The following is a 25161-nucleotide window of genomic DNA, read 5'->3' as shown; positions in this document are numbered from 1 at the left end:
GGCCCCAGATATTGAACATGTTGAACTTAGCGCCTAAAGGTAAATTTTAACCGAAAATATGGGTAAATCTCTTAGATAATTTAATGTAATTCAGAGGAAATTGTTTTCTTCTAATAGTGTTCTGTTCCAAAAATTATTAACATCTGGTCATCACATCTCCTAGCTCCCATATACCTAATTATAGGTTTTTCAAAAATACGGTGGGCTTTATTCCGCATATATGTATTGGTTAATATGTGAGATATCTTAGCAAAATTAAGTGAGCGTATAGTCTTGGATATAGTGCACCTTGCTGGTGAAAATGAATGAAATCGGTTCAGGAATTACCTCAGCCCTCATATGCTATATATGACGATTTTCGTTATTCTATTAAACTTTATGCCGAATTTATGGCTAAATTTGTGTGTTATGTAAATAAAATTGCTTCAATAAATTGCGGAGTATAAAATGTTCGGTTACATCCGAACTTAGCCCTTCCTTACTTGTTTCAATATCATAATGATGAAGTAGTTAGTGCTTTCTTCTTTAGAGGTATTACCTTTAGCAAAAAACATTATTTTTTGTCCGTAAAACTAAAAACACACTAGAGCTAATCCTTACGACACACGTCCAATCCAGAATAGATCTCATTTGCTACCACCGATTTGTTCTGTCTTAATTACTTTTAGAAGTAGGACTGCCTCATTCCACTCGAACTATAAGGCTTCGATGTCAACGACTGATAAGGTGACACTAGGAGTTTTCGAGAGAAAATTTTTGTGCAAGATTTATGGTCTTCAGAACATTGGCAACGGTGAATACAGCAGACGATGAAGCATGAGCTGTTGGAGTTATACGACGACATAGACATAGTTAAGCCGGCTACGCTGGCTAGGTCATTTTGTCCGCATGGACGAAAACACCTAGCTTTGAAAGTGTTCGATGCAGTACCCGCAGGTGGAAGTCGCGGGAGAGGAAGGTCTCCACTCCATTGGAAAGACCAGGTGGAGAGCAACCTGATTACTCTTTCAATTTCCAACTGGCGCCGAATTGCGAGGAAAATAGAGGATACAGGGAGTTCATTGTAGGGGATGCTTCACAAAACAACGATTTGGTAAACTTATCGTGTTCACGAAAAATATGTATGTCAAATTCATGACAACGATATACAGTCGTAGATTTCCGCCAAGAAAAGAAAGGTGGTTTAAGGCAGCAATGCGGGATTGGGTTATACAAGAGGACAACGACCCAAAACATCGAAATCGCTTCGGGATAGCATCATTAGATTGACCCTCATATTCGCCTGATGCGAATCCGATCAAAAATGTTTGGGCACTTATGAAGATGAAACTACGCAGAAAATATGTGTTCAATAAATCATGGAATATTAGGAAAATATGGCGAAATTTAATGAAATTGTAAAAAATGGTGGTGACTGACATTGAATAAATAATTACTTTATAGTTTTGTAAATACCTCTACTATGCTCAAAAGGGAAGTCCCTTAAATGAAATACGATAAACTATTTTATTGAAAATCAGCAGCTTTGACCATATAAGAGTTGCTATTTAGGTTTGTTTGTTCTTGAAGATACTGATAAATTCACAGAATTGTGGGAATCCCGAGTACTCTAAATCATTAATACTATCCAAAATCAAAGTAAATAGAAAACGCGCGAAAATACGATTTCATATTTTTGTCAATAAAACAATTCCTTATCAGATGAAACAACAAAAATAATAACAAAAGCTCTGTGAATACCCGCGTTGGTGATAAGACTAACCGCCGTCCAGCTTGAGCGAACAATAAAAGCCACTGATGCTATCGAAAGCATAATCACAACCCAAACCACCAGCGAAACGCGAATAACGGGAGATTATAAAAACTATCTATTAAATAAAACCTTGTTAAAAAGTGTATATTAGTGAAAGAAAATATGAATTTTAAATTTTCTACATTCATTGCTGTCGCATTAACCATTTTGGTCTGTGCCGCTGCAGCACCAGGACGCCACACAAATCCGCCCACAGTACGTCCACAACCTCCGCCACGTCCAATACGTGTACGTCGCGGTGTTGCCACCGCCGGTGCGGTTGCCACAAATGCCAATGGGGGACACGATGTTAGACTGGAAGCTGCTAAGGGTATCGGCACACCAAATGTCAATGTGATTGCGAGCGTTGGTGCGGCGGGCAACACCAAAGGTGGACCGGTCACTACTAGCGGCAGTTTGGCCGCAAATCTGTAAGTAGTGAGCTGCATTATCTATTATTGGTTTGTTTCTAATAAATATTTTCCTTACAGTCACGGTCTCGGCGCCTCCATCACTAAGGAGCATACACCCGGTTTTGGTAGCACGCTGACGAAGAGTGCCAGCGCCAATGTCCTTTTAAATCAAAACAATCGTTTGGATGGTTCTGTTTTCAAGTCGAACACCAAGTTGGAGAATGGTTTTGGATTTGAGAAGAATGGTGGTTCGTTAGCTCTGAGCAATGCTGGCGGTCATGGTATATCCATTGCTAAGGAGACCATTCCAGGTTTTAGTAACTCACTAACAAAGTCAGCACATGCCACACTCTTTAATTCGGGTCCACACAGCGTAGGCGCCAGTGTGTTTGATGCCAAGAAGTCTTTCGATTTTGGTCCTACCATTCGTGAAACAGGTGGCAACCTCAATTGGGCGCATTCTGGTGGTCATGCGGCTAATTTGGGTCTATCTAAAGTGCATGACTTCGGTACGAAATTCAACTATGGCGCCAGTTCCAATCTCTTCACCTCTGCCGATCGTCAAACGAAATTGAACTTCAATGCTGGTGGTTCTCGTTGGTTGAATGGTCCGCTAAGTGGCAGAAATGACTTCAACACCGGTTTCGGTCTTTCGCATAGCTTCCCTAACTGGGGTTAAGACAGATTGCAGTGAATACTTCATATTTAAATTAATTATTTATTCTTATCTTGTAATTATTTAGAGTATTCTTATAATAAATAATGCGAAATATAATTGAAAATTGTGTTTTATGCATTTGAATAGTGTTATTAGAGGCCACTCAAGTTGATATATTATACATGAGTATATTTATAAGGTATTTATTTATTGAGTTGAATATGCCTAACAAAACATTTTTAAACACTCGCAACAAAAGTTGCTAAGAGAGTATTATAGTTTTAGCCGTTTCCTTATACAGTCCTAAAATGAAAGAAATCTGATAATAACCACGTCCCCCTCCTATACAAAGGTTAGGTTGAAAATGACCAAAAGTGCGTTAACTCACTAACGAGAAACGTCAGAGACACCAAATTTTACATAAGAAATGGCAGAAGAAAGCTGCACTCAGATTTTTTTACAAAATGGAAAATGGGCGTGGCGTCGCCCACTTATGGGTCAAAAACCATATCTCAAGAACTACTAGACAAATTTCAATGAAATTCGGTATATAATATTTTCTTGACATCCTGATGACACTGGTGGAATATGGGCGAAATCGGTTCACAACTACGCCTACTTCCCATATAACTCAATTTTGAATCCTTCTGATTCGTTCATTTTATAATGTATACATTAGGTACCGATAAAGATAGCGAAATAAAACTTTACACAAATACTGTATTTGAGCTGTGACATCACTTGTGGAAAAATTGCCAAAATCGAACCATGACTTTTCAAGGCCCCTGATATCAAACATGAAGAACTCATTGCCTAAGGGTAAATTTTCACCGAAGATATAGGTAGAACTCTAAATAAATTACGAGAGTATAAAATGTTCGCTTGCACCCGAACTTAGCCTTTCCTTACTTGTTATATATTATATTATAAGCTTTGTTTAACACAAGTTTTGAACTGGACATTAAGAGATCCAGTATTGGATCTTAAATGTACCCATTTGTGAAAATGTACGGATTCATATTCGATGACGCAATCATTTTCTATTTTAAAATGTAGTAGAATTTACAGCGCTTACGATCGAATAATATATACTTAAATGCAGGGTGCTTCTTTCAGATGTAGAGACATTTTATTTTATCCATACATATGTATATAAGATAAAAGAAGTTACCAATATTTTGTATGCAAGTTTTATGATCGCTGAGAAGCTGCTATCAAAGCTAAGTAATGAAAGACTGAATAAAAATATTTTCGGGATTGACATTACGACATCCAAACGTGCGATTATGATGTATTTGCACTCCAAAGGAACAATAAAAATTTTCGGGATCCCGAAGTCTTGATATTATTATAACGGGATCCCGAAGTTACGGTATTCGAAAACTCAAGTACATGTATAATACTTTACCTTCTATTGAATTCTGTACATTTCTTTGAGATAAACAAGCATTTCCTTTTTAACGTGTTTGTGCTGGGTTTTTTATCGTAACCGCCACTGAGTCACCTGCAACATATGCACAAGTAGTAACAATGAAATTTGGCTAAGCGTTCTGTAAACACATTTCAATATTTTTTTTAATTTGGATGTTTATTTATTAACTCTATAACAAATACCGAAATATTTGGATTGGTTTTTTTCAAAAATCTGGAATTGCGGAATCTACATTTTATGTATCGTATGTATAAAAAATGAGCACGTGCAAAAAAACTGGAATTGTCAAGTAATTGAGACATGTAAATATGCCGCACGCTGAGTAGTGATTGTTTGGTGAAAACACAAAAAAAAAAAAAGATTTGTTTGCGACTAAACAAGATAAAAACAAAAATTGTAAACAATTAATAGAAATATTAAAAGAATCATTGAAAGCAATTTGCAGGCGCTAATGACAAAAAAAGTGTGAGTAACCATAATTAAAAATATAAAATAGAAACAAAAACAATTGAACATAAGTGTAAATTAAGTGCGGAATGACATGGAATAGAAGAACAAAACATTATGAACAACAAGTAAGGAGGGGCTAAGTTCGCGTGTAATAGAATATTTTACACTCTCGTAATTTGAATGACTTAAATTAGTGGCGACAGTTTCTGGTATTGGAGATCTTTTATTTTAATAGAAGTATGGGTACTACACTAAGGTCTTGACCGATTTCAGCATTGTATATTATGTTGAGGATGAGGATTATGTATGTAACTCGATTTCTTTTGCATGGCCACCAACTCCTCGCCTGCAGATATCCAGACACTGCTGCAATATCACGTTCGATATTCGTACGAAGTTCATCAATCGTCGCACGCTATTTGGCTTAGATCTTAGACTTGACACAGCTCCACAGGAACTAGTCTAACGGCTATTTCCATTCACAATAACGTGCCGGTCAACATCACGGAAGAAGTACTGCCCAATGACGCCGCCGGTCCATAAATCGCACCAAACCGTAATTTTTTCAGGATGCAACGAGGACTCATGGATCACGTGTGAATTGCTGCCTGTCCAATAACGCATATTTTGCTTATTGTCAATAATGAGCCGCATCGCTGAATATGATTTTTCAATGAAAATCTGTATCATTTTCAAGTTGTTGCTCAGCGGCTCAATACTTGCGTAAATTTTTTCTTGTAAGGATGTAGACCATAATCTTTTCGCGAAATTCGCCACAACATCGTCATAGATGCCCAATAGATTGAGAACGGCGTGCGAGAAACTGTTTTGGGTGTTCCTCAATTGATGCGCTAGCGGCATCAATATTCTCGACACTACGGTCACTTTTTTGTCTCACTTGCACGGGAACATTTTGTACTGTGCCAGTGGATGCAAATTTTTCCACTTCAATTGTTGATCTGACAGGACGATTATGACGTCTACAAATTGGACCTAGCGCTCATAAAGTTGAGGCCACCGACTTCGAATTTCGGTAGTAAATTCTAATAATTTCGACTCTTTGTTGGATCGTATATCTTTCCATGATGAAATGGCGAATTAAATGAAGAGAAATGTCAAAAGAGCGAAAAGAGGAAAAATCGACGTTTGCTGTCCCTATCGGTCTACTTTTGTAGCGTCCCTTTTGAAACCCCCGTTATATTGTAAAGTGGACGAAACCAATTAAATTAAAAATTGTCTTACATGGAAAGTAGGCGAGGTTAAGAACTGATTTCTCACGCTGTAACATGACCGTTTGCAGAAAGTGATATGTACTAAATTTGGTTGAAATTGCTAGAGTAGTCGCTGAAATATGGTTTGGAACCCAAAAGTAGGAGGTGCCACGCCTCTGTGCAATATGTTTCGAGTGAATAAAAATATTAAATAAATAATAAGTGATTTAGGCAAGCGCCACAGATACATACTTGAAAATTAAATGAAAACGAAAGCAATTAACGGGATTCCCTACTACGTATGTATTCGACTGGCAATTGGAACAGCTTGTGCTTAAAGTCTTTGTGATGGTTCAGCAATTTTTGATTGATTGTTGTGGTGAATCCCAATTAGGTGTAATATATACCTACGCATACATATACTCCTACTGATTATTGAAAATATGCAAAATAGAGGCTGTAGCAATTACAAACACACACTGAAGACGCCTGTGAATACCCGATAATTAGCGATAAGAAAGAAGCGGGACTGCAATAAAAGCTGCTGCATTTGCAGTCAGCGGCACAGAACACAAGTAGCAAACGAAAAGTGAATACGTGATTCTTAATATCAGTTGTTAAAAGTGAATACTAAAAAGATGAAGTTGCAGCTCTGCACTTCCTTGGCTGTCGCCTTGACAATTTTGGTCTGTGTCACGGCAGTACCACTACACACGAACCCACAACGCGTACTACCACCGCCTTCACCAAGAGGTCCGATACGTATACGTCGCACTGTAGCCACTGGCGGTACCATCTCTACCAATCCGAATGGCGGACAAGATGTCAAAGTGGAGATCGCTAAAGGCTTAGGTACAGCGGACGCCAATGTATTTGGCAGTGTCGGTGCGGCGGGCAATACCAAAGGTGGACCGGTCACTACTAGTGGCACTTTGGGTGCGAATCTGTAAGTCTGTATTGCTAGAAAATACAATTCCTTTACTAAAAGAATAACACATACATTTCTACAGCCTGGGTCTTGGCGCTTCTATCACCAAAGATCACACGCCCGGCATCGGTGAGGCGCTCACTAAGAAAGCCGCTGCCAATATTCCGATTAATGATGAGAATCGTTTGGGCGGTTCACTATTTAAAACGGATAACAAACTGGCGAATGGTTTTGAGTTCGTCAAACAGGGTGGTTCGTTGTCGTTTGAAAATGCTGGCGGCCATGGCATCTCGATTGCCAAGGAATCGATACCCGGCTTTAGTGACACACTCTCAAAATCCGCACATGCTACGCTCTTCAATAACGGTGTACACAGCGTGGGCGCAAATGTGTTCGATACGAAGAAGTCGTTCGATTTTGGTCCCACATTCCGTGAAACAGGTGGTAACCTCAACTGGGCTCATACGGATGGTTTGGGCGCTAATTTGGGTTTGTCGAAGGTGCATGATTTCGGCACGAAACTGAATCTCGGCGCGTCTTCCAATCTCTTTAAATCTTCTGATGGTCTCACGTCTTTGGACTTCAATGCTGGTGGTTCCCGTTGGTTAAACGGCCCGTTTAGCGGTCGGAATGAGTTCAACACAGGCATTGGTCTGTCGCACGGCTTCCCCAACTGGGGTTAATCCACTTTGAGCGGATTTATTTGTGATGAAGCATGAAAGCGTATTGTGGAATGCATTTGTATGGACAGTATTTGTTTCGGTTATATTAACAATTGTTAACGAAAAGCTTCATATTTTTATTTGGTATACTTAAAATTCAATAAAAAGTTTAATAAGATTCACATAAACTTTATTTATTTAGTGAAAGAGTGTTTAGATATCCTCTTGTACCTCGATTTCATATCGAGGCTATTGGATAACCACTATAGCGTCAAGCCTAGCACGGTCTTTTCTCCGCTCTTATACCTCATACCTTTAAGAGCGGTTTGGGTGGGTAGGAGTCGCTGGAATAGGAGCGCGGTTAGCTTCTTTACGGATTAGTCGAAGGTAGAGGGGAAGGTGGTGAGAGCAGTTCGGGAGCTTATCGTCAACTCCAGCTTCAGACCGCAGGCATCCGGACTATTGTACCGTTTTTAAAACATAAGTGGCTGCCATTAAGGTTGCACCGAGTTTATTGCTACAAAACGCAGCAGTAGAGTGGCGATACTAGCCTTGATTAATGAAAATCAGGCTGTTGAAGGAATGCCAGTCCTCACTATAACCTACATCGGTTTGCTTCGCAATCAGAGTAGTTTGGATGTCTGGCCACAACGGAATCGCAGGAAATTGCAAGGCTGATGAGCTTGGTAAGATGAGCCTCAGCTGAACCGAGCTAGCGCTGAGTAGTCACTAGCAATTGTTCTGTCGAAAGATCCTTCCGGCACAAGGTAAATCGCAATAGGTCTAAGGAACACTTCGCCCTCAGTAAGGACAACCTTTCCTTAGTCAGAGGTGTAACTGGCCATTGTCCCATCAGGATTCACGCGGTCAATCTTAAAAGTTTTCCGAACGTTAGCTGCACAAGCTATTTGACGGCAGATGAGATACCATCTTTACAACATTTCCTTTTGGAGAACCCCGCCTTTGCAAGATCTAGGCAAAAGTTTCTTGGATATCACTTTTTAGTGCATCCTCGCGAATTAAGCTTGAAGGTGTAAAGAGTTGTATCACTTGCTCGTAGATCTTTCATGTGAGTTGGATGGTATGTTAATGTATACCCATTGTCTACAAGGCGTTAAAATATTCATCTTGGACAGAATCTTTACTTTTTTCGACGGTTTTTAGGTAACATGTCTCTTCTGGCTATACTAGTTTAAAAAAGTGCAAAGTGAGGCTAATATTGAATTAGGGCAAAAAGAAAAGTAAAACCCTGTAGCTAAAAATTCAAATAAGCATATGTTTTCAGATTCAATGTAGCATTGTAAGCAACTCTTAATTCCCCATATTAACGAAACAACCCACTATTTTAGTACCATTTGATTTCTCCAGCCCCCCTTTTGTTTATATTCGTTTGTCCCAAAATAACCGTTAGAAAATACCCAAACTTTTGCCGGCTACACAGCTGTTTGAAAGCTCATGAGAGCTTACTAGCGCACTTGCTCTCACCCGGCAACTTGGAACAGAGAACTTTAACGGTACTCATTGAATGTGCTCTATTAGTAGCTCATTGAGTAACCTTGCGCTCAGCAAACCGCTATTTGCTACTACCCTCCGCAAAAGCAACAGTAAGCAAAATACGCGAAAGTTTCACCGCTTTCTACGAGTTTATATTACCGATGGTCCAGCTGGTGCTCGCTGCTCGCATGCTTTCTTGCCTGCTATTTAAACAACTGTTATACGAAGTTACAATTTAGTTTGTGTTAAAGCGTCTACGGCAAAATACCGAGACGAGCATAACGGATTACGCGCGTCTAACACTTGCGCTTTTCGCTAAGTTTCTGACTTAAAGCCTGAGCTTCAGGGTCTGCTGGTCTGCTGGCGTGTAAGGACAGACATTGCTCTGTGTGTGGCAAGGACACGAGCGTGCATTTTTTCGGTTGTAGGTTTTGTGTTTTCCTTGGCCAGCATAATTGGTTGGTTGGCGGCGGCGGCGTTAACGGCTAACGGCACGGCTACAGCCGACGTCCAGCGGGCACTTGCAAACGGTTAATGAAAGTTTCGTTTCAACGATTGTGAGTTTTAACGCAGCGATGCTACTGATTGCAACGCTGATTTTGTGTTTTCATACGGAGTGAAGCTTTAAAGGCAAAAGTGGACGAAACGAAATAGAAAAACCGTCGTCCAACTCACTTGATGTGCCGGGTTTTGTTGGCTGAGCTCGTTAGCTCGTTGTGTGGTTCGCTTCAGTCTGTCGCTGACTAGCATTCGTGTTGTGTACGTGGCGTAGCTCCGAGCTCTGTGTGTCGTGCGTACGTTGAAACGGATTTTTTTCTGTGCTCGCTCGGTAGCATACAGTTATCCTGCTGGTGTTTTTAGCTGTTTGTGTTGTTGGTGGGTGAAATAAATGCATTTTTTTTGCTTGCGAGCGATTAAATTTAATTTTCCGCATATAATATAATATTTAAGCGTGTGAAATTGTTGTTGTGTGTGCATTGAGTTTTTTTTTGGAGTGCTCTGTGTGCTTGTTTTTGATTAAAATTTTGCACGCACCTGTGTTTGCTGCTGGCATATCCTGCTTATAAAGTTTGTGTAAAAGTGAAAAAATCTATCGAAATCACACTGCAAATCTCTATTGTTGTGTCAATTCAGTATTTTTTGTTTGAAGGACTTTACATCCTTTTTTGTGCATAGAAATAGTGCCGTTTTGTATGTAATGTTGGCACGCTGTTGCCACGAAGTGACGAAATATGGTTGTATGAAGGTCGAAATGAAGTGCAAAATTATGATATTTATATTAGCTTAAAGGTTTAAAATAGTTATTTTCGAGTGTGAGAGCTATGTGCGGAATGGAGAGAAAAATGAAAAAAAAACTGAAATAATTATATAAATAAAAAAAGTTTATTAAAAAAAAATTAAAATGAATAAAAAAATTAAATCAAATTAAATAAAATTAATGTAATTAATTAAATTAAATTAAAATAAAATTATAATTTCATTTAACGAAGTTTATATTTTAATAATAATAACAATAAATATATAAACTTTTATAAGTTTTGAAATAATATATTTTTTATTAAATATATTTTACTTTTTTTACTAGATTTTTATATAACTATAAAGTCAAATAAATTTTTATTATAAATTAATACTACCATAATAAACATTAAATTATTAATAAATTAATTAAATAACATTAAAATTATCATTAATAAAATAACAAAAAATGAATTATTAATAAAATGAATTATTTTTAATAAATATATTTTTAGATGGAGAGTGAAATAACATAATTTATTAAATATAAAATGCTTCTTTATTTATTTTTAAAGATATTTTTTCTTAAAATATCAAATTAAATATTTTTATATGCGGATCAGACAAAGCAAAAATACTAAAAACCAATAAAAATAAATTTTGTAATTTTTTCCGTTTCAACAATTATTGTCTGTTGATATTCTTTAATTTTTTATATATTCACATAGTTTTTAAGATTACTTTTTGACTTTTAAATGCAGCGTGCATTTGGAAAATAGAAAAATATTTACTTAACACATTAATAAATAAAAGGATAACAATAATAAACTTAAAAAAACATCAAATTAAATATAATAAACAATATTAGTAAATAATAAAACATAATTAACAATTTTAAGATCTTCATTAACTTTTGAACTTAATACTTTTTTCTGTTTAGAAAGTTTGTATAATTTGTTTAAAGTGAAATAGAAATAATAACAAACAATTTAATAAACAAAAAAAATAAAAATAAATATGTACGAGATTAACAAAAAATATTTTCAGACAAATATTATATGCTTTAGATTTTTCTTAATTTTTATAAATTAATAAACATTATAAAAAAATATTTTTTTGTTATCATTTTTAAATTTGGAGTAACAAAGGAAAAAACTAAAAAATATGTGTAGGAATAAAAATAATAATAAATAATTAGCCAGTTATATTAATGATAATAAAATACTAATAATAATGCAGTTATAATTATAATTTTATAACTAATAAAATATAAATAAAAATTAAAACAATAATAATATTTTTTATTATATTCCAGTCAAGAAAACTTATATTCACAATTTGTATTATTTCGAATTTTCTGAATTAATTTCATTTAAAATTAATCTAATTTAGTTTTAGTTTTGATTTTAATTTAAAATTTTTAAAATTGTTGTTGCATTTTCCCACTCTTATTTCCACTTTTTCTTTTCTCTAATTTCATGAATAAATAACAAATAGAAATAATGAAATAAATAAAAAAACTAAATTTGAATTTATTTATTTACTTAAATTTTACTTTATTTTTTTAAGTTTAATTAAAAAATATTTTTAGATCTTTTTTATTTTTTTTATTTTTTCTTTCAATTTCATTTCTTTTATTATTTTTTCTCCAATTCAATGAATAAGTAACAAATAAAAATAATAAAATAAATTCCACCTAAAAACCAAAAATAAAAACAAATAGCACACACTTTAAACACTTTGGTGCAGCAAAAAGGTTATAATCCTTGCCTTTATATTCTGCTATAACTCTCGAAATATACATTTGTGTGTGTGTGTGTGTGTGTGCTTCGACATCCCTCTCGCTGCGTGCCTGCCAATGTCGCCCAGCTGCAGAGCTTTGTATTATGTGCCCAAACCGGCACCAGTGTTTATTGTGTTTTTGTGTTTATGCTTGTGCTTTTTTTCGGCTAACTGTGAATTGTTATTTTTATGCGCCGCCATAAGGACACATGTCGAAAGGATAAACGTTTGCCAATGTCACTTCATGCCACATACACAAATAACTCTTCGCCTGCTTGGGCTCAATAATGTTGCGCTGTGTGTCGTCGTTGAAAGGATATCAATTTTTTGCTGCTCAATTAGGTTGTCAAAAATAGGTTGTAAATTGAAGCTTTTAAACAGTCAGCCAGTGCACAAGCGCTAGTAAATATGTAGGCGGAGAAAAGCCGTTGCTGGAGAGGTGGTGAAAAAAATCAAAATAAAGTACGGTTAATCAGTGTGACTGAAGTGAGCATAAAAGCGGTTACCGCATTCAAAGGGTCTGCTTCATTTATTTTTTATACGCTTTTAAGTAACGGCTTTTGAGTGCACTCAAAATGGCGATTGTATGTATGTATGTGCTTCGACCCAAATATTTTTCGAGATATTAATGTTTAATTAGAAAGAAAATTGTATTATGTAAAGTCATAATTTTACTTTTTAATAGGAATGTGCAATCTACTTTTTGGTGGAAGAGTGGTGGCTAAGTGGATAAAGATGTTAAAAAAATTTAAAATTTATAGGTTTTTGCTCCGAAATACATTTCTCATTTGCCTAATTTTTAATTAGGATATATGTATATGAAGTTTCTCTGATATAATGAGTTAGAGTAGGTCAGTCACTGTACTACCTTATTACTAGCTTTACTTAGAAGATCTCAAATATAGTACTTCTTTAAACACATTTTTAATAGGAATATTTTATATATGATACTAAGTTTTCTCCGATATCCAATATCCATCTTACCGGGTCTATATTGAAAAATTTTGAAGGTGTTCCCACATAATTTATTTTTTAACGAAGTATTATCCACTGGATGTTTTTTTAACTTTTCAGTATTTAAATACTGTAGATATTCAGTACAGCTTCTTATTAAATTTGTGGAGTAAAATAATTTGAACTTTTGTTTAAGTCGTAAGCCTCAGACTATCTTATACAATTTAGTTTCTTATAAAAGAAGTGCCTTCAAAGACTATGTTGAGGACTGAGAGTTGTTTTGATTCTAAGCAGAGATATCTACTCCGCGATTTTTTTTTTTTTTTGGTTATTATCAAACTTACTTTGGTAAAAGTCCAACTATTAGCTGGCCGTCATTAAAGTGAGACTTCCAAGATTACTTTAGACCTAAGCTAAGAACACCTGACAACATTATAAAAATACTTAGCATTAATGAAGATTACAATATTTTCTTATTTATCAATTCTACTCGTCCACTAACACGTGTGATTTTAGCAGGAGTCAGTCTTTACGCCCCATGAATTATTACAGTAATCCTTCACTGATATATTTTCCCTAAAATATTGTTTGCAAAGCAAATTAAGTTAAATAAATAAATAGACCTTAACCAAGCGAAAAATATTACCAATACGTTTTAGAGGTAGGCTTCATAATGAATTTAATCACTCCATGATGAAATCCCATTCTTGTTTAAGTGAGTTTAAAAAAATATTATTTTAAAACGGACAGAAAAATTATAACGCTAACAGTTCCTGTCTGTTTTGTAATGATATCTCCAGCTGTGTCCTCACAAGGAATGGATAACATAACCTAGCTTCGATTTTTATATTTTTCGAGTCAATCTAATATTATTTTTTATATTATACATGTTTGATTTAAGAAAGAAAGAAGCATTAAATAAAACCATGAATATTTTTTTTCAAAAATAATCCTTTTGAAAATTTCATTAATAGTTCATAGAAAGTTTACTGTGGAAAAACTGTAGGTCCGTCCATTTGTTGCAAAAGCACGGTTCATACCACAAGTAGTAGTATGTATATGCTCTGTCCAGATTTATTTTTCTGTTTATTGTTTTTTAATCGTAAAATTAACTTTACCATGAAATTCATTTATTTCATATCCACAATGAAATCTCTATGAACGTTTTTAGCCCACACTTGTACTAAATGAAAGTAAGAAAATTCCTCAATTAAATGGAAAGAAGCACAGGATTATAAGGGCATATCCTTTCGCATCTACAATATGCTTACCAACACAAACAACAATGAAATGAAAACATTTCTAGTGAGCATGCTTATCATTGTTATTCTTTGCACGCCTTCTGCTAGTTACCATACTGGCTTATCAATCTTCATCTCTTTTGCAATGTGTTTGTACATATATTTGTATTGCTCTTAGCTGATAATCATTCTTGCATCAATCAGACGGACTGTATAGTCAGGAGCCAAACAAATAAATAAATACGAGCATAATAAAGAAGTTATGTACATATACATGCATATATAAATACATAAAGCAGAAAATTCGCAAACAAAAAGAAAACTCAAACAAATTGTGTATTAAAATGAAAGAAATAAATAAATAAAAGCAATTTCATATGAGTATGAGTGTGTGTTTTCATGCAAATATTGCAAGTAATGCATTCGGTTTTATTGAAATTTAATTTCATGAGAAGCCTACTTCGTATATTTATTCGGCAATTGTTTCGATATTAATTGATATTCGTGTGGTGTAAGTTGAAATCTTTATAAACTTTTTTAGTGAGTGTTAAGCTTGAAGAGGCAACTTTTACAGTTACGATTTAAATGATACACGAAAGTTTGATGCACAAAGTGTAGGCGAGTAGTGGCAATTATACTCGATTTAAATTTTGAACGAAATTCATAAAAAAATCAGCAAATTTGGTTTACTTTTTTTGAGGGCGGTAAGCCAGAGAAATGCTAACGGTATGTTTTCAAAAATTACTCTCGTAAACAATCAGGCTTAGGCGTTTGAAAAATAAATGCTAAGTGAAAGCTCCAGAAGAGTTCTCGATAAAACCGTTGGTAGCTCTCTCAGATTGTGCATAAATAATATCATCATTAGTTAAGCTTTTTCAGATTTAAAAACAATAATATGCGCAGAAAAGCTACTCTATTCAGATTTTAAGTGCTTTTCCAGATTAAATTATTATTTGTAATTATAACAAGTAAGTAAAGGCTAAGTTCGGGTGCAACCGAAGATTTTATACTCTCGCAATTTAATGAATAAATTTTAATAAGATAACGCACAAATTTACCCATAAATTCGGCATAAAGTTTTATAGAATATTTAGTATATGAGGGCTGAGAAAATTCCTTTCATTCATTTTCACCTGCAAGGTACACTATATCCAAGACTATACGCTCACTTATTTTTTCTTAAATATCTCACATATTAACCAAGACTTATATGCCGAATAAAGCCCACCGTATTTTTGAAAAACCTATAATTAGGTATATCGGAGCTAGGAGATGATATAATTATAATTAGATATATATGAGTTAGGTGATGTTATGACTCGATTTTAATAATTTTTGGAACAGAGACATACTATTAGAAGAAAAAAATTTCCTCTGAATTACATTAAATTATCTGAGAGATTTACCCATAACAACAAAATTTACCATTAGGCGCTTAGTTCAACATGTTCAATATGTGGGGCCTTGAAAACTTATAGTTCGTGATCGACAATTTTTTCACAAGTGAAGACAGAGATGTTATGCACTATTTGCGTAAAGTTTTATTCCGCTATCTTCATCGGTTCCTTATGTATACATTAGAAAGTGAAGGAATCAGATGGAATTCAAAATTGCGTTATAAGGAAAGTAGCCGTGGTTGTGAACCGATTTCGCCCATTTTCTATCCGTGTTATCAGGGTGTCATGAAAATATTATATACCGAATTTCATTGAAATTTGTCGAGTAGTTCTTGAGATATGGTTTTTGACTCATAACAAAAAAGTTTATTATTAGCGCGAAATTCAATTTAAGATCCCTTTTTTTAATGTGAATCATAAAGTTATTTATTGCTAATAGTAAGTCTAACCTCCAGTATTGGATAATACTTCCAAAATTCGATTTGGCGTTGAACTAAACATTCCTCGACTACGACTTTTCGGTGCTGCTCCACCCAATCAACTTTGGTTCCATCAGAGTAACCTTATTGAGTTAAGTTTCCCCACATGTTTTCAATATGATTCAGATTTGGGGAATGTGGAGAAATTGGAATAATGTGGCATTAATACATTAATCCGGGTGAAAAATGTCGTCAGTATTGCGCTGCTGTTATAAAAAGCCGATTAATACATCATTTAATAAATATCCAATATTCGGAGTTCATAGGCATATACATTTAACCATCGGGGTCCTTTTCTAGAAACTGAAAGTTGCCCAAATCATCAAGCATCATCCACCAAAGTTAACCTTGGTAAAAAACCTTTCCGCCTTTGTTAGATCATGTCAGTAATAATTAAAATAATCTGGTTTAACGATATTCAATTTTTTGTCTGGAAATATTTCATCTTCCCACTGGTCCGTCTATGGCATATGTATGCTTTTTGCAATTGTAATCTCGTTACCTTATGTGAGTCCTGTTAGCTATGAAGAATGTGTTGTCTATGATAACCAGACTCTTATATCAGATTGTTCCTCGTGCACTTCAAGTAATATTCACTTATTTCTAAGTTCTAGCGAGCGAAAAAATAAGTTTACGTCAGGTTTGAGCTATAAAAGGTTACTAAAAATAGTTTGTTGTTATGGGAATGAATTTCCGAATATCACATTGAACGCATTTTCATAAATATAAATACATTTAGTTATGTATTATAATATCCCTAAATGTAGGCAACATTTTCTGTCGGCATCTTTGTTATTGTTGCGCATCTGAACTGAAATAACGTTGCCTATTTTTAGGCTGCGTAACACTTCAATTGTTAAAAATGCAAGGCTCTGACAACTTTTATAAAAATATATTTATTTTAAATAGTTTAAAATTACATTTTTTAAATTTTCAAAAAAAATATATACATATATATATTGTGTAAATTTTTTAGGAAATCTAGTCATAAATACTGTAAAAATAAAATTTAAATTTCATAGTAAAAAACATTCTCCAACTCCATTTTATTAATTTCACAAATTTCTCATTTCTTTTGCAGTGAATAAAACAAAACAAAATCCAACTTGAAGTGAAAGAAGAAAATTGGGAAAATTCACCAGAAAACGCAAAATCCAACAACAACAACCATCGCAAATTGTATGCTGCACATTGCGAATAAACAGAAAATATCAAGTGAATTGTGAAAGTGAAGAGAAAATCGTAGCAACAACAACAAAAAATTAAAACAAAAAATATATATAACAATAAAATAAGTGAGTGCAAACGTATTTCGAGCACCACGAAAAGTGTATGTATGTGCCTCCGTGTGTGCGTTGAATATGAAAAATATGCAACAGCAATAATGCTATCAACGGCAACAATCGCATAACTGTTGTTGGTATTAAGTCATTAAAATATTATCGCACAACTATTACGGAGTTTACGAGTCGACTTGCTTGCAAGGAAAGTTGCCGGAAAAGGGCAACCCAAAGCAAAGCTGAGCTCTGCGGATTTGCTGTGCGGCGACGGAAAGTGCCCGCGTGTGTGTGTTTGTTGGTGCTCGTAAGTTGTGTGTGAGTCAGTTCGTCGGTAAAACGCGCGCATGTTGAATAAAAGTGTATCGGCTGACGACAAAAGAGAAATAACAACAAAATAAAAATTAAAAAAATTACAACAAACACAACAACAATAAATTATAGCTAGTAATATAGAAAGGTGGCAGCAACTAGCTAACTGGCAGCCAGACAGCTATGCCAGCGAGCATTTAGCAGAAGCTGTAGCTAGTGCAAGGACTCGGACAACAACAACAAAAATAATAACAACAAAAAATAATAACATTACTAATAAAAAGACAACAAAAATCTCTAAACATATGTAGCATTGAGAATGCTAACAACAACAACAAGTAAAACAACAACAGGCGTACAAACAAAATCTGATAGCGTAGCAACGAGTAAACTTGGACGCACCAACATGACCGGGGTCCGAACAAACCTGGCAGTCTCTAGACGTGCGGTGCACACGGCTACAAAAACAAGAAAAACAAATGCGTTAAGTTGCAGCAACAACAGTTACAATAACAGCAACAGCGGCACAATGCAACAGACAGCAACAATGCCAACAACAACACTAAGGAGTAAAACAAAGTCGCCGCTTTGGCGTTCTGCTACGCTACTACTGATAAACGCTAACAAAAATAAAAACAATAACTTATATAATAATAACAACAACAATAGTTATAAACGGCAACAAGCTGCTGTTATTGCTGCTTCTACTTCTACTACTTCGTCGTCTACTACTTCACCAGTTGCTGTACGTTTCGCACGAACAACATTATTATCAACAAGAAAAACAAGAAAAACAACAACAACAACATCATTATCGTCGTCGTCATCGTCGTCCTGGCTATACAGCCTGGGGCTATGGTTTGCAATTTCGTCATTGGTATTTGTGCAGTGTGTGCCATCACCCTCATCGGCATTGTCGTCCGCTTCCTTAACGGGCAGCGGCTCGTCCGGCAACTCAGCGTCCTCCGGTGCAATGCAATCACCACAAAAGCGAGGTAAGTGCACGTACACAGTTCAGAGACAGTTCAGTTCAGTTTGTATAGCAGTTGAGGTAGTCCAGCCGGCCGGTAGTCGCTGATACAAACTTTTTCGCAATGAGTAAATGGCTTGTGCGTTGTTGTAATTTTGTATAAATGTGACTAGATATTTGAAAGTTAGGAACTTTGCTCAGACCCTGTTGAGAAGTGAGAAAATCGAAAACATATCTAAAGACAGTTAGGTCGGTTAACTGATATTACTTTAACACTCCTTTGTAAAATTTTCCCACAATTCATTTCATTTCATATACACTTAAAAACAACTCAAAATATTTAAAATGTGCAAAATATCATTAAATTCATCAATTCTAACTTATAAACAATTTGTACAACTAGTCCCCAAATAGGTCATTTGAGCCTAGTTATTGATAAAAAGTTCAAACATCTATCAATAGTTAGATAATAAAAAAAATCATTTAACACGCCAACAGAATCTAAAACTTCCATAACTAGTCCGCAACTAGTTTATTTGAGACTAGTTGTTATCAAATTAGTTGAAATAAATGTTTTACTCACTCTAAAGCTAGAAAATATAATAAACTAATGTCATTTCAAATATATATATTAAGTAAAATTTTTAACAACTAGTCCATTAAAACTAGTTATATTCCAGTTAGTTACTACACTATTTTTTGAATTTACCATTTAATCAATCACAGATTATCCAGTTTTAAATATTGTTCCGAACTCTCATTATTTTTCCCACACACCTCTCACAAGCTGCCGCACAAAGCTTGAGTTGCACTTCAATTGCTGCACTCGTGCCGGAGTGTTACCGTTTGTTGCGTGGCTTTCGAACTCTATCATTTGCTATACTTTCAACTCACACTTCAATCCGTACGTACACTGTTGTTTGCGCCATTCTTCGCTTATATATGTTTGCTTATCTGCTTGTTTGGCTGAGTGAATGAATTACTAACGGCACATTTGTATATACTTAACAAACACACATACATATACACATATAAACTGCTTGTATATGTGCTGTACATTAAAAAGGAGAAAACAATTTTGTATGCGTCTGCTTGCAATATGTTGTTGTTGTACGTTTACTCGTTATACAGTTGCCGCTGGGTTTCTCTGTTCGAGTAAATTGCAAATAAATGTCCAATATATTCTATTGTTGCTGAAATGAGGGAGTAGCAATTTGCCAACAGACTGCTGCTTTTGTGCACACTCGGAGGCCATGGAAATTCCGTTATGTTGCATTTGTTCCGCTGGACACACATACAGTTACATTTATTTCTTAATAATATCGTTGCTGTGCAGTTGTTTACTCATTGCATCTATAGTGTTCCACAAGTTCAATTTATAATGCAAAGTTTAAGGAAAATAAGATAAAAGTGCTATCTCTGTAGGTAAATGCTGTTTAAAACGTTTTTTAAATTAAATTATTCTCTATTTAAACTCACATTTTGTTAAATTGTGCTTATGCTACTAGTTTTAATGTGGCGATGAAATGGGTACTTTGAAGCTAGTTTAATTGAAAATTTTTTAGTTTCTCAGTAAATTTTAACTCTAGCTGGTTGCCACCTGTTTCCAATTTGAAGTTATTTTTAATATACAAGTCTTATGCACTAGTACCATGTACTTAATACATACAGTCTTTCATCTCTCTCACATGGATACCAAGAGGATCTACTATACCACTTATATGCACTGATTCTTCAGGATTTTTTTTGATTAGAGTTCTTTTAGTTTCAAGCGTCGGTCTAATAAGTAAGCTGACTGCTGAACTAATTACATTTGACGCTAAAACTGTTTCAAATCCATTTTTAAAATTAATATTTATATTTAAAAACAATTTCCTAACTGCGGAAGCTGGAAATCAAGCCGGCAATCGATATCATGCTCCTTTATGTCATACTCTTTCTGACCTTCTGCCTTTATTTATAGTTTCTTCTTGACGAAGAACATTTCGTTTATTATATTTTTTTTTCAACGGTCAAAGATATCTCGCTTTAACTGGCTGAAAGCTAGGGTTCTCAAAGGTTTGTAAGGAATCTGTATGAGAGATTTCACGAGGTGGCCTTTACTATATTTGGCCTACAGGTCAGTCCAATAGACAGTCAGTCAGCTTGGTCGCCAGTAGATTCATATAAATCCATGTCTTGTCATATCTTCTTCTTCTTGACTGGCGTAGACACCGCTTACGCGGTTATAGCCGAGTCCAAAACAGCGCGCCACGCATCTCTCCTTCTGGCAGTTTGGCGCCAATTGGTTATTCCAAGCGAAGCCAGGTCCCTCTCCACCTGGTCCTTCCATCGGAGTGGAGGTCTCCCTCTTCCTCGGCTTCCACCAGCGGGTACTGCATCGAATACTTTCAGAGCTGGAGCACTTTCATCCATTCGAACAACATGACCTATCCAGTGTAGCCGCTGTTTTATTATTCGCTGGACTATGTCTATGTCGTCGAATAACACATACAGCTCATCGTTCCATCGTCTGCGGTATTCGCCGTTGCCAATGTTTAAGGGACCATAAATCTTCCGCAAAACCTTTCTCTCGAAAACTCCTAGTGCCGTCTCATTGGATTTTCACATCGTCCACGCTTCTGCACCGTAAAGTAGGACGGGAATGATGAGAGACTTGTAGAGTTTGGTTTTTGTTCGTCGAGAGAGGACTTTACTTTTCAATTGCCTACTTAGTCCATAGTAACACCTGTTGGCAAGAGTGATTCTGCGTTGGATTTCCAGGCTGACATTGTTATTGCTGTTAATGCTGGTTCCCAGGTAGACGAAATTATCTACAACTTCAAAGTTATGACTGTCAACAGTGACGTGGGAGCCAAGGCGCGAATGCGCTGACTGTTTGTTTGACGACAGGAGATATTTCGTCTTGTCCTCGTTCACCACCAGACCCATACGCTTCGCTTCCTTATCCAGTCTGAAAAAAGCAGAACTAACGGCGCGGGTGTTGTTTCTAAAGATATCGATATCATCGGCGTACGCCAGTAGCTGTACACTCTTGTAGAAGATTGTACCTTCTCTATTTAGCTCTGCAGCTCGTATAATTTTTTCCAGCATCAAGTTAAAGAAGTCGCACGATAGTGAGTCACCTTGTCTGAATCGATACCTCGTCTGGTATCGAACGCCTCGGAGAGGTCCTTCCCGATCCTGATGGAGCTTTTGGTGTTGCTCAACGTCAGCTTACACAGTCGTATTAGTTTTGCGGTGATACCAAATTTAGACATCGCGGCATAAAGGCAGCTGCTTTTCGTGCTGTCGAAAGCAGCTTTAAAGTCGACAAAGAGATGGTGTGTATTGATCCTATTTTCACGGGTCTTCTCCAAAATTTGGCGCATGGTGAATATCTGGTCTGTTGTTGATTTTCCAGGTCTAAAGCCACACTGATAAGGTCCAATCAGTTTGTTGACGGTGGGCTTTAATCTTTCACACAGTACGCTTGACAGAACCTTATGCCCGATGTTGAGGAGGCTTATCCCACGGTAATTGGGGCAAATTGTGGGGTCTCCTTTTTTGTGTATTGGGCAGAGTACACTGAGATTCCAATCGCCAGGCATGCTTTCTTCCGACCATATTCTGCAAAGAAGCTGATGCAAGCACCTTATCAGCTCTTCGCCGCCGTATTTGAATAGCTCGGCCGGTAATCCATCGGCCCCCGCCGCCTTATTGTTCTTCAAGCGGGTAATTGCTATTCGAATTTCTTCACGGTTGGCAATGGAACATCTGCTCCATCGTCGTCGATTGGGGAATCGGGTTCGCCATCTCCTGGTGTTGTGCTTTCACTGCCATTCAGCAGGCTGGAGAAGTGTTCCCTCCACAAACTTAGTATACTCTGGTTATCAATAACTAGATCACCTCTGGGGGTCCTACATGAGTGTGCTCCGGTCTTGAAACCTTCAGTTAGTCGCCGGATCTTTTCGTAAAATTTTCGAGCATTACCCCTGTCGGCCAGCTTGTCAAGCTCTTCATACTCACGCATTTCGGCCTCTTTCTTTTTTTGTCTGCAAATGCGTTTCGCTTCCCTCTTCAGTCTTGCCATATAGTTTATCCTAAACAGTCGAAGTCAACCGCGTACAGTTTCTTCAATATATGTCAATGTAGTCGTATAACCATACCCCTTATCGTTCCATTGTCTAGGCACTCAATGTTCATATAACCATGAATCTTCCGCAAAACCTTTCTTTCGAAAATGTTTACTTCCTAGTGCCGTCTCATCAGATGTTCACATTGCCCACGTAAGCTCCAGAGAGGACTTTTAATGTCAGTTGCCTACTCAGTCCAAAGTAGCGTTTGATTGCAATCAAAATGATTTACAACTGTAATGAAGCGACTGTCGACAGTGGTGTGGGAGCCAAGACGCGATTGCACTGGCTGTTTGTTTGATGACAGGAGATATTTCGTCTTGTCTTCATTCACCATCAGACTTATTCCCTTCGCTCCATTATCCAGTCCGGAAAGGGTAGAACTAACGTCGTGGTTGTTGTGTCCAATGACATCGACATCATCGGCGTACGCCAGCAGCTGTACACTATTATAGAATATTGTACTTTTTCCAAAAATAGAATGAAGAAGTCACACGATAGTGAGTCTCTCCTACTGAAACCTCGTTTGATATCGAAAGGCTCGGAGAGGTCCGTCGCAATCCTGACGGAACCTTGGTATTGCTTAACGTTAGTTCGCTCAATCGTATTAGTTTTGACAGAGCCGTATTATTACCAACCATGTTCTAACATCTGTGGGAAATACTTATTGCTATCTGTATCATGGTTGCATTCATCTTATAAAAAAATAAGATATTTTGTGAAAGCTGTACAATAAAATTTTACAGATTTTTATTTTCTCATAGGCGTACTCATTGTGTAGCCTAAACGAATAAGGCACTTAAGAGAACGAAGATCCCCTCTTTGATATATTCATTAAGCCTTGATGTATCTTACAAATGACATTATTCACTGCCCTCTGGACTCTTTCGAACTGCAATCTCTCAGAGGTGCGCGACTAGGTGTGAAAATTTTCGAAAGTACTTTTTATGGTGTTTTGGTGAGTCCAGAGGTCTCTAAAGAAATGGAAATGGAATATTGGATAGTTACTCAATTTGTATCAGACTTAATTTAAGAACGAGACTGAAACCCGAGCTGCGGAGGCTCACTCACATCAAACGAAGTAAAATTTCCTTTTTCGGCAACAAAATAGGCGACAGAATTTGGCGGCAGCTGGTATGGAAAGAGTTGAAAGTAATTTTGCACTAAGTGAAGCGCGCACTTAAATAAAAGTACAGTGTTTCGAAAGAGTGTGAGGGACATCAAGGGTTGAGGGACGAAAGAGCGAACAACGCAAGCAGAAAAGAGCAATTCGAAACCAGCGACAGAATTAAATGCAAAAGAAAAGTTTCGCACACAAAGTACCAGCTGTGCGTGAGAAACTGAAAGAGTTCAGAGAAAGTTAAGATGGATGGAGTGGGCGGGGCTGACAAGAAAAGTCACAAGAAAATTTGCAACATGACAGGGCGTACGCTTAAGAGGGCGGCACATCGCAATGCCAACAACTTAGATGAAACACGAGCAGACTACGGGGAGAATGCGGAGACAGGACGCAGACCGTTGGTGGTGGTGGCGTTGCGGTGGAGTTCTGACTTATTTACTTACTTTGATGTCAGGCTGTCAAGCATAAAAAACGCAGCCGCAACAAGGCGAACAAATAAAACAAACCGGCGAAGTAGACAAAAAAGTGGCCAATAAATACAAAAAAAGAAGGGAAAATTACGCATTTTACAACAAACAACTACAACTTCCAGCAACTTAAAAATGTCGCTGCCATGAAATGCAACACTGAAAGCAAAAGAAATAAGCGTTGTAACGAGGAGCGGTCGTCCTCTAGAGTTACGACGCGTAAGTCAACACTATGAACCAGAGTGCCACACACAAATAGTCTACAATCATCACAGCCCAACTGCACGAACTTGCAAATTTAAAACCCAAAAAAGTAACTTTTCTCATTTCCTTGATGCTGTGTGGCCTGGCAGCGCAAACAACTCGGTCAACGGGCGAGCTGTCCAAACCGGCAGCTTGTCAGCCGGCTGCATCTAGTCGCTTTCGACCCCTGCTGCCTCCCCACACTCCCCATCTGCCTTGGTTAGTCGTCTCGCACGTCTCGGTCGTGCTGCCAGCTCGTCGTTTGGCTCTTCTGGTGGTGGCGCTTTCACGTTGGCAGTTGGCGACAGGACATTTGCGGTTGTTATGCGTCCGGTAATACTTTGTAGTCCAACAACCACGAGAGAAATTTCGAAAACTTGCATTACCAACAGCTGCAGCTGCTGTGGCAATAACAATGCTGCTACAACAACAACAACAGCAACATCAACAATACTTTTCATATTAATTTATTTATTGCAATTATCAGCGTGAAGGCGCGACATTGAGGATACCATAAAGTGCAGC

At 36.7% G+C, this 25161-nt stretch overlaps 3 protein-coding genes and 1 long non-coding RNA gene across 4 annotated transcripts in view; 3 read left to right on the top strand and 1 right to left on the bottom strand.

Moving 5' to 3' along the window:
- Positions 1-1793: 1793 nt before the first annotated feature.
- On the top strand, positions 1794-2987 carry LOC105210748 (attacin-B-like). Its single transcript, XM_011181886.3, has 2 exons — positions 1794-2223; positions 2284-2987. The coding sequence occupies exons 1-2, from the start codon at positions 1916-1918 to the stop codon at positions 2882-2884; spliced, it is 909 nt and encodes a 302-aa protein (XP_011180188.1). The 5' UTR covers positions 1794-1915; the 3' UTR covers positions 2885-2987.
- On the bottom strand, positions 2735-4779 carry LOC128922457 (uncharacterized). Its single transcript, XR_008471665.1, has 3 exons — positions 4478-4779; positions 4272-4413; positions 2735-2874 (listed from the first exon to the last, which is right to left on the bottom strand). It is a non-coding gene; the product is annotated as an uncharacterized LOC128922457 (long non-coding RNA).
- A 1718-nt stretch (positions 4780-6497) lies between these two features.
- On the top strand, positions 6498-7734 carry LOC105210749 (attacin-A). Its single transcript, XM_011181887.3, has 2 exons — positions 6498-6902; positions 6967-7734. Exons 1-2 carry the CDS (start codon positions 6595-6597, stop codon positions 7565-7567), a joined length of 909 nt encoding a protein of 302 aa, XP_011180189.1. The 5' UTR covers positions 6498-6594; the 3' UTR covers positions 7568-7734.
- Positions 7735-9268: 1534 nt separating this feature from the next.
- Positions 9269-25161, top strand: part of LOC105210750 (uncharacterized) — a 289405-nt gene continuing 273512 nt past the window's right edge. The window contains exons 1-2 of the mRNA XM_011181888.3: positions 9269-9916; positions 17214-18716. Coding sequence (XP_011180190.2) covers positions 18041-18716 — 676 coding nt within the window. The 5' untranslated portion in view covers positions 9269-9916; positions 17214-18040. The remainder of the gene's footprint in view (positions 9917-17213; positions 18717-25161) is intronic.

Source organism: Zeugodacus cucurbitae, chromosome 6, assembly GCF_028554725.1.
Source record: "Zeugodacus cucurbitae isolate PBARC_wt_2022May chromosome 6, idZeuCucr1.2, whole genome shotgun sequence".
NCBI lineage: Eukaryota > Metazoa > Arthropoda > Insecta > Diptera > Tephritidae > Zeugodacus > Zeugodacus cucurbitae.
Note: the sequence above shows the minus strand (reverse complement) of the source record. Positions and strands in the feature narration are given on the sequence as shown.